This window comes from Pinus tabuliformis, chromosome X (assembly GCF_031772625.1).
Source record: "Pinus tabuliformis cultivar Carrire ecotype Pingquan chromosome X, CPIR1, whole genome shotgun sequence".
In the NCBI taxonomy this organism is placed as follows: Eukaryota; Viridiplantae; Streptophyta; class Pinopsida; order Pinales; family Pinaceae; genus Pinus; species Pinus tabuliformis.
Window position 1 is genome coordinate 417,540,825 of NC_142308.1, and position 10,476 is coordinate 417,551,300.

Sequence of the window (10,476 nt, forward strand, 5' to 3'; positions counted from 1 at the left end):
AAAAGAAAGCTGACATCCAGGTCCACTTGTCTCTTTTCAATCATACTCTTTTTACTGTTATCACTTAGTTTCAAACCAATTTTTTCTGTTTCCATCACTTTCAGTTTGCAATTCATTTGATAAGATGCCTCCTAAGGGAAAAGAAATTGCAAAAATCCCAAATCCTCTTATTCATCCGCAAGTTGACTTCCATCATACTCCCCTGGTCGATAGAGATTGTAAAATCATTGAGTCTTCTTCTCAATTTGATTTATATGAAATTTACTGCTGGATGGAGGATCAATTAATTGATCAGACAGATGAAATAGGACTGTGGGACTCCCTCCTTCCCCACTACATTTTCCCTCAGATACACAGAGCACCTGAATTTGTCAAGAAATGCCATGAGTCCTATGATCCCACTCAAAGAGCAATCATTTCACCCACAAGAGAAATCCTCTATTTCATCAATGTTGAGTCCATTGAAAAGATGTTGCAAGCTCCAGCTATTACACCAACCCATCCTTTTTCTCATGAAAGCTTGATAGAAGCTTATCAAAAGCTATATCTTACTAAAAGATCCCAGAATCTTAAACTTTTCCTAGCTATAGATAGTCCTCTGCCTAAAAGAAACCCTCCCTATGATTCATCCATGTTCCCTAATAGAACCAAGCAAATCACCACTATTTTGTCCTATTTTCTTGGTTACAATTCTGATCAATATGTTAATGAAGCTATCCTAGGTTTCTTGTCAATATTTTCTGTTGATTCCAAATCCACTGTTCTCTATAACTTTAGCTAATTCCTAGCTGAAGCCATACATGAGCAATTTGTCCAGTTTAACACTGAAGAAATATTCAAGTATGCTTGAATACTTGTATACCTTTCTATATATTTTCAGGGAGACAAATTTCCATTCACCTTAAAGAAGCTAGATGAGGAAGGAAACCAGCAATTAGTGATCTTTTGGACTACAATGGGAATGAAGGAGAAAGAAGAATTTACCTATAAATAGTTCATAGAATTGTTTATTCATCTAGCTATTAGTCTTATGAGCAGCACTCTAGTACCAAGAATTAGTGACGAAATTGTGAAAGTGTTGTAGCTAGTTGATCAAGCCACAACAGGAGATTGGTATCTTTACCAAAACTGTACAAAAATCAGGGTTTATGGTTGTGAGCTTCTATCCTACAAACTTCCCAAGAACCTCCCCATCAGAATCTTTGCACTGGAATATATTAGGCAGAGGTTAAATGCAAATGAAGTACATATTGTGGTAGCAAAGAAGAAATCTCAATTCAAGCTAAAATCTCAGGTCGGTCCATTCATCTGCAATACCAGAGCAGTAGGAGAAGAAGCAGACATGTTATTAAAGGAAATGAAGTTTGGTCTCAATTTCACTTGGTCTTATGACCCAATGGGAGTGATTTCTAAACTCAAGGTTGAAAATAAGTTTACTACATATCACCACATATCCAAACCTGAAATAGAGCAGTAAAAAAATCAGTTGGAATGGAAAGAGAACACCCTTCAAGAAGTTGAAGAGCAGGCAGTTTCTACTTCAAATGTGCAAACTCCACTTGCATAGGAAAAGATAGCTAAAAGAGGAAGGGAAGAACAGTCATCCCCTATAACTGAAGCATCAAGCCAGGGCTTTAAGATTGTGCATAGGAAAAAGAGACCTAGGATCTCTGTGATTGTTGGTTTAACAAATGAGTCTCAAAAAACAACATTTGATGGACTTGGAGACATTGTGCTTTATACACAGTCTGGTGGACAGTCTACCCACTCCCCAACTCATTCCACTACTTCTCATGAACAGCAGGTAATTCAGACTAGTGAAAACATTCAGAAGGACAAGGAGGAGGACATATTTCATGTTTTTAGTGAGATTAAAAAGAAGAATGAAGAATTGAAATTGAACACCTATACCCAATTTTGGAAACATTCCTCCAGCTCTCAGGCCAGAATTCTTTCAGTCTTTGACTCTAAGAAGGGAAAAATGCAGATGTCTTTCCTGCAAGCTCAAATTCCACAGCCCAGGACTCATGCACATTATCAGAAGCAATCCTCATTTGAGTTTAATGTAAAAGATGTGCATCCAATTGACCAAATCAAGATGCACAAACAAACTGGTCAGATGATTTCTTCCACTTTGACTCATATTGCCATGATTTTGTCAAAGTTGCAAGTCACCTTAGCCAATACACAGTGACATCTCAAGTTGGAAAAAGTTTCCTCACTGACAAAGGACACCAAGATCAAATCCTTAGAAGATATGGTGCTAAAGATGGGATATGATCCCTCAAAAATAAATGTAGCAGAAGAACTTATTAAGAAGAAAAATGTTGAGCTCTCAGCATTAAGGAAGTAGCTCAAACTACTAGCTTCTGAGGATCCAATGACCAAAGAGATTGAAGAAACCGAGACTCAGAAATCTGACATGATGAAGCTCATCATGGAACAGATTCTACAAATAAAACAGATGGAGGAGCAAATGGAAAAATTGGTCAAAGAGAAAGAAGGAGCTGTCAAGAAGGATTAAGTTCTAATGGATGTAGTTCCTCTTTCAACAGTCTTAATAACTAGGTTTTCTACTTCAGGCACAACATCAACTACAGGTACATCAAAAGGAGCTGAACAACTTACAGAAGCTGTTCAAAATCTCTCCATTTAGACAGTCGAAATGAAGAAGTTGCGGGATGAACTGAAGGAATTAAAACATATGAAGGCAGTTCACATGCAGCGGAATTGCAGAGGAAAAAAAGTCAAATTGAAGTTTTGCAGAAGGAAATCAAAGAGTCCTACCTTGGAAACAAACTAAGTTTGGCAGAGGAAATTCCGTGGGAAGAAATTACTGAATCAGTCAAGGATATCTGACCCTATATCAAGATAATCTTTTGATAAAAAAGACTTGTTGGAGAAAGCTCAAGAAGATATAGAAATTATTTCTAAAGAGCTTGAGGACGTGTCTGAAATCGCTTCTAAAATAATCAAGTTCCTCAATTCTAAAGACAACTATGAGCTTGAAGAATTGGGTATAAATGATACGACAACAACTATACTAGAAGTCAAGAAGGTCATTACCAAGAAAAACCTTATCCTTCAGTTGGAGGAAAAGTGCAGCAGTGTGAATACTATAGTTCAAAGATTTTTCAGTAGGTTAGAACCCTTGACCAACAAGGGTTTTCCCTCTATGCTTGTGATAAATGACAAATTAATGCCCATTGAAGATTATGTTTGAAAGCTTACAAAGGTGGGTACCAATGCTTCTTCAGTTTCAAACATAAGAGGTGAAACAACACCAAGGGTTGTGCTGAATGCACTCATAGATTCCCTTTTCATTCTAGATGAAATTAGGCATATATTTCCAGTAAAACCCACTTTTACTAAGTATACGGAGATGGATGAAGTTTATAGGAGGGTAACTAAGTTATCTATCCTAGATAAGAAACGCTGGGAAGAATTAACTAATTTACTTGACTAAAAGGGTGATCAAACATCATTCAATATTTACAGGGACAGTCATCACCAACTCAACAGTTCTTAGTTTTTCCAGCAACAGTCATCAATAGCTCAGCACTAAAATAGTGACAGATCAACTATCAGTTTATATTCCTCATTTTGTATTTATCTATTTTTGTAAAATAGTTTAAGATATTTTCTCAGTTCTAAGATTGTATAAATAACTCTCTTTCATGAGTTATTAAGGGTTGCACCCTTGAGGAAGCATTTCTAAACATTGAATGTACTTGACTTTTCTGAATCATTAATACAAAAGCAAATGGATTCTAAATTCTGACTCATACAATTTCGTTTTTACTGTAAGTTTTTCCAGTTTTATTCCACAGTTTTTTCTTCATATTCTTATGTTTTACAAAGATAACCAGGTAGGAGTAATTGTATTTCAAGTATTCTTATAAGCTTATGAAGTGATCATCTATAAAGAGAATGAATTATATAAACTATTTGTTTTAATAATTCCCTCTAAAACATAAAATCATCATCATCTTTTGTAAGCTTAAGCATATTATGTTAAACCTTCTGAACATAGTTTAAATGTTTTCTTACTTATGATTATTTAATTTTCATAATTTTCAATTTGAAGACTATGATAGTCATACCATCTCTCTATTTCTGCTCACCACCATGCAAGCTATATCACTGTGTGAATTTTGATAGTAGCCCTTTGTTTAAATATTAATACTATTCAAAAGGTTAGGCATCACTGTTTTAAACCTGTTTCAAACATTGGTCCTCCAAATTAAAAGAAACCCCCAAAACAAACATCTTAGATGCCCTGGCATGATAGTTGACCATTATCATCTCAGAGATACAACATAGTGGAGAACCATTCACCCACATCTATGAATGAAAGAGCCGCTTCCCCTCCTTTGGATCCTTAGGCTCATTCTTTTGGAACTTGGTAGTGGAAACAGTGGCACTAAGCTCTGCATCAATAATCTACTTCCCTTTGTCATTTCCCTTGTCACTTTCTAACTAAAAGTCGAAACATGCATCTGATTTCGAAGCCTTCAGCTCGACCACCAGTGACTGCTTGGCTCGACACTCACTTGTGTTGTGAGTGGGTTTCTTATGGAACTCACAACATTTATTTGTCCTTCTTTGTCTTTGTGGTGTTTTTCTTTGCTTACGGCTTCAGCGGGTTGTCATGGGTCATCCTGCCTTGGCTTTGTCCTTTGTTCTGCGGTTTGGGGGCGCATTTCCCTTGCTTCAGATTTACAGATCCAAAGTCTCACTTCTTCTGTTTAAATTTCTGCTCTATCTTGATAGCGTATCAATAGGCGGCGCCAAGCGATGAGATGTTCATGAATTCCATCTGGACATAGATATACATATATATATAGCCACGGTACTTTAGTACCAAATGCCATTCAGAATCCTTGATACCCAACTTCATGCAAAGGGTATGAAAAATATTTGTGAACTTTGGCACACCTCGGTCCCTTCCCTGTCGCAACGTGGTCCACTTTATGTATTTATCTTCATAGCTCCCAATAGGGTAATATTGTTCCTTGATGGTGTCTCGGAAATAATTCCAAGTGGATGCGGCTGAAAACAGTGAGGATTCCCTCTCGTCCTTTTGTTCACAATAGTTTTTTCACTAGTCCTTGACATGGGGGTAAACTTTGAGGAGTGCAAAAGTAATCTTTTCCCAAATGGAAAAGTCATGGATCGAAAAATATCCTTCCAACTGATTTAACCATCTATTTATGGCCTTTGCATCTATCTAGCCTTCAAATATGGGAATGTCAAATTTAACGTGTACTTTAAAAGGACTGGTGCCTCCAGAGTGGCCGTTGGATGAAGATGCGAATTTGTGGGTAGGCGTCAAAATATCTCGGCAAAGTTATTCATCATCATGTTCCTCTGTCGCTCGAGGGCCTCCTCCAACAATATTTTGAAAGGATCTCCTGCTCCCTCATCTTTTTTTCTTCCGCCGTGGGAGGCCATCGAGGTTTGCAAAGCTGGTGTTGCAAAGGTTCAACTAGTTCGAGCCCTAACTCCTTATACACTAACCTCGTTGGGGATATACAAAGAAAAAAAGAGAAAGAGCGGACCACTCTAATAGAACTGCTTTGGACTTATGCAGGAACACAACAAAATGCAGATGTAAACATAAACCCATAAATGCAGCAAAAATAGAACTTCGTTTCACTAATATCAAAGAACTGAAATATGCTTACATATAGAATGGAAATAAATTAGCTCAGGTGATGGTAGCTTATCTCTGAGAAGAGATGTGGCAGCTACATGCCTCTGAAATGTGTTATAATGAGGCTCAAGGGCCTTTTTATTATTGAACAACAAAGGAAAAGCCTAAACAACCAAAAACCTAAGTCCAAGAGATGAAACGCCAAGTGTTTGTGGGCCTCGTTGGGGTTAGTTAGGCAACCAACTTCCAGGGGTCATAACTTGGTCATATGATCTTCATTTGGCACGTACAATACCTCGTTGGAAACATCCCTCCGAATACTATAGGATTTGCTGCATGCCCTACTTACAACCACGGGCTTGTTGCGGACCTAAGAAAAAAATGTTGTTTAGGGTGTCAAAAGAGATCTAGAAGTCCAGGACCTAAAAAACTATTAAAAATAGTAAATATAATATAATCAAGGAAACAAACGAAACTAACTAGGTCCAAGTGAAATAGGCAAATAGCCATCTAACATCTACCTAAAAAAATAACTTATTCAAATATTTAAAAAAAAAACACAAAATCCAAATAATTTCATTTATTTATTCAAAACGGAGGAGCAACACCACAGTACATTGCTAACCCACCTTCATACGAAAACATTGTGGCCGTCTGAAGCCGCATTGACAACTAGCAGCAATCAACATACGGAGGGTGTCGCGTAGACTTCAATTTATTTATTGAAAATGCCGTGGCTGCCGCCAATATTCGAACACATTATGGCAACTTCTTGGAAGGAAGAGGCCATGCAGTAATGCACTTTTTTAAATATCACTGGTTAATAGAGTTTTTAATCATTATTTTTAATGCTCAATCGATCTTAACAAAGACGTAATTCGATGGCATTAAACTTCATATAGAATATTATTTTTTCAAAGAGGTAATTTGATTGCATTAAACTTTATATAGATTAAATAATTTAAATTTCAAATCTAGTTTTAATAGGTTTAGAATTGAAACTAATTTAATTTAATTAAATTATTGGTGTGAAGTATTTAACTATTAAACTAATTTAACTTAATGACTAGTTTAAAGTATATAACCATACATATATATATATATATATACTTTATTTATATTCATTAAATAAAACAGGAAGATATCTAAAATTAACTTATGTTTTTTTAATTTTAATATGTATCTTAAACATAAACAATTTTATTCCCTCGAGATAGATATTTGATTTTGTTCATATTTATCCAATATAAATATGAATACTTTGACTTTACTCATATTCATCAAATATAAATATGAATATTTAAACTTGGCATGTATTATAAACATAAAACAATTCCATATTTTATTAGATGAATATTGACTTTAATCATATTCATCAAATATGAATATGATTACTTTGATTTTCTTTATATTCATCAAATATAAAAGTGGAAAAGGTATTTAAAATGAACTCTGCTTCTTTTATTTTAACATATATCATAAAAATAAAACAATTCAAACCTTATTATTGGATATAGATACCCATAAGGACTGTCTTTTGTTTTAGCATGCATCACAAACTTGAAACAATGTAAATCTAGATATAGATACCCATGAGGATTTTTTTAATATAATAATAATAATAATTCAATATTTTGTATTAATATTCAATATCACTAGTGCACATTTCAGCCACATTAGATATAGATACCCATTAGAACTTTTTTTTAATATAATAACAATAATAATAATTCAATAACACATATTAATATTCAATATCACCAGTGCGCATTTCAGCCACATGATTCATCGATAGCTTATTGGTGAAATTGTTAACATGGTGGCCTCCAAGTTCAAGCTCATCTTCTTCATCATTCTCTTGCTACAACTTTCTGCAATATTGTCTAAAGAAAATGATCATAACAATAACAAAGGAATGTCTATGAATCTTCACACAAGAAGTTCCTTTCAAGGGATCAGCGTGGAGGAGCCTCTGTTCCATCCCGACGACCTCATCGAGTATTACATCAAATTATCGGTGGGCACTCCTCCGCAGGATTTATTGCTCCTCGTAGACACAGGCACTAATGTGGTGTGGGCACCTTGCACCCCAAAGTATGCATGTACCAACTGTGTTGGATACAACACTGTTTTTTATCCCAGCAATTCATCGTCTGCTCTTCCTGTACAGTGTGCAGATCCAAAGTGCGAAGATATTTGTGGACCAGATGGGATCTGTGGTGGAACCAATATCGGCCCTGGTTGCTCAGGGACGTGTCCAAACTATTGGATTTTCAATATCTATGGCTCTAGAAACACCACCGGGCAGCTACTGACTGATACCTTGAGTTTTCCAACAACTAACTTTAACTTGGGATTCGGAAGCTCAGTAGCTTCGTTCGGGGTTGCTGGTATTGCAGGATTGGGTAGAGGAAATTTGTCTTTGCCTTCCCAGCTTAGTGCTCTTATTGGCGACAAATTCGCGTATTGCCTTAGCGATCAAAACAATAACAATAGAAGCAGCATGATAGTGATGGGTGACATGGCAATTCCCATTAATGTCCCTTTGAATTACACTCGCTTTCTAAATAACTCCCAATACAATGAATTTTATTACATTGGTCTACAAGGGGTGAGTATTGGTGGACAATCCTTGACACTGACCTCCTACATGTTCACATTTGACAGTGCGGGCAATGGTGGAACCATCATAGATTCTGGAACTTCTTTCACTACCTTGCCCCCAGATGTCTATGACCAGATTGCAGCTGAATTTGCTTCTCAGATTGGATATCCAAGAGCTCCTCAAGTTGAAGCCACGACTAACTTTGGATTGTGTTACAATGTGTCTAGTGCAACCAACGGGAAAATTGAATTCCCTGAGTTCACATTCCTTTTCAATGGTGGCTCACATATGGTACTCCCTCAGGACAATTATTTCGCATCGATGAACAGTTCTGACACTTACTGCTTGATGTTTTATAGTGCCCCCATTCGTCTTGGCGGACCTATTGCTTTTCTAGGAAACTATCAGTTGAGGAATTTTTATATATTGTATGACAGGGAGATGAATCGTTTGGGCTTCACTAAACAGGGTTGCTAGAAATTTGCTCGTTCGTCTGGTTCATTCATTGATGGTGCACTCTATCTACATATAGTGTCTGTATTTCCTTTTGATCCATGCTTTTTTACCTGGTTTATCCAACCTTCCAATAAACATCTCATAAACTCTTAAATGTTTGAATCGTTTTATAGTAAATCATGAAGATTCAGTTTTATTTCTTCATGAAATTTAGTTTCTATTAGGATTGGTTGCAAATATTTTGGGAGATGCAAACAGCTTCCGATATATGCCTTTGAAGCACCTTCACCAACGGCGCAATTGACTTAGGAAACCAGAAGTGAAACACGCGGAGGTCAGCTTGTTAAAAAATGTGTATTATTTACGTGTTTGAACTTTTAACTATGGGCGATGATGATATAGTTATATTATTTTTATAAAAGATATTTTCTATTATAAAAATAGATGATGATGAGATATTCAAAATTAAATGAAAGAGATGAGTAAATTGTTGTAATGGTGTGAAGCAATTTATAGAAAGGGATAAGTGAAAGAAAACTTTAGTTTGGAAGTTATGGAGAAAGGGATAAGTGAAAGAAAATTTTAGTTTGGAAGTTATGGATTTAGTTGTTGAAGATATTTGAGTAGTTTTTAGTGAGTTTATGAGACAGCTTGTGGATGTTGTTCACTAATTGAATTTGGGAGATATGTGATTGGAGAGTTCAAGAGTGGATCCAACTTACCAACTACGAAGATTAAAAAATAACTTGATGGAGTTCACTCTACTTGATTTCAGAAAAGAAGGTTATGAATACTTTGCCAAACAAAAGAGTACTCGTTAAGGGAGGGTGTTGGAGATTTAACTCTTAATAGTCTTGTGCATATTGAATGATGTTGTTCATCATTACATATAATTGTTATGTGAGTTGTTTGGTTGTTAATTAGTTGGATTTGAGAGATTTAGTCTAACTAGGATAGTTTCTAGATTAGTGTTTAATTGAAATATTTTCTCAACTTTTTTAGTTGTGTAGGTAAAATAGTATCCATCGTAAACCAATAATAATATATATATATATATATGTAACTATCTAAATCTAACTCATATTAAAAATAAAAATAAAAATATTATTTTATTAAAAATAAAAAAATATTCTTTTAATGTTTAAACAATTATAACATTCACATATATATTTAAATATATATATTTTTCATTTTTATTAGAAAAGTAGAAGAGAGCGGAGAGAGTGAGTAAACACACAACACCAAATATACTATGATTTTATTCATCCCATAAAACAATTACATATATAAGACTTAGATCATTGACTTTGATAAATTATGACTCGAACATGACAAGACTCCAACTCATAACTTAGGAATCAATAGCTTCTAGATTGACTCCTCCTAACTCACAATGACAATTATACATGATGTGTAAGCATTACTTCCAATACCCTCCCTTAATGTTTCCATGGAAAACATTCAAAGTACATATTACACCAATAACTAAATCCTTTTCAGATTTGCGTGATATGGTCACTAGCACTCATATCCACTTTGAAATCTCATGGCTTTCGCTCTTTTCTTCACCACACTTTCGAGTTTCCCACTTTATCCATTTAAGACGTAACCACTTCATACCATCATTGACGTGCTTTGCAGAATTGACACTTCTCAACCTCCCGAAGCACAACGGTTCACGAAACTGAACCATCATATGGAAGTGCCACCATTTGTTGAATCCACAACCCTCGCAGCCTTCATCAATTATCTAAAATAA

At 35.4% G+C, this 10,476-nt stretch overlaps 1 protein-coding gene across 1 annotated transcript; it reads left to right on the top strand.

Annotated features, from left to right (window-relative positions):
- The first annotated feature begins 7,472 nt into the window (after positions 1 to 7,472).
- On the top strand, positions 7,473 to 8,738 carry LOC149140323 (aspartyl protease family protein 2-like). The gene has a single exon (XM_089450949.1). It carries the CDS (start codon positions 7,473 to 7,475, stop codon positions 8,736 to 8,738), a length of 1,266 nt encoding a protein of 421 aa, XP_089307075.1.
- The last annotated feature ends 1,738 nt before the right edge of the window (positions 8,739 to 10,476 follow it).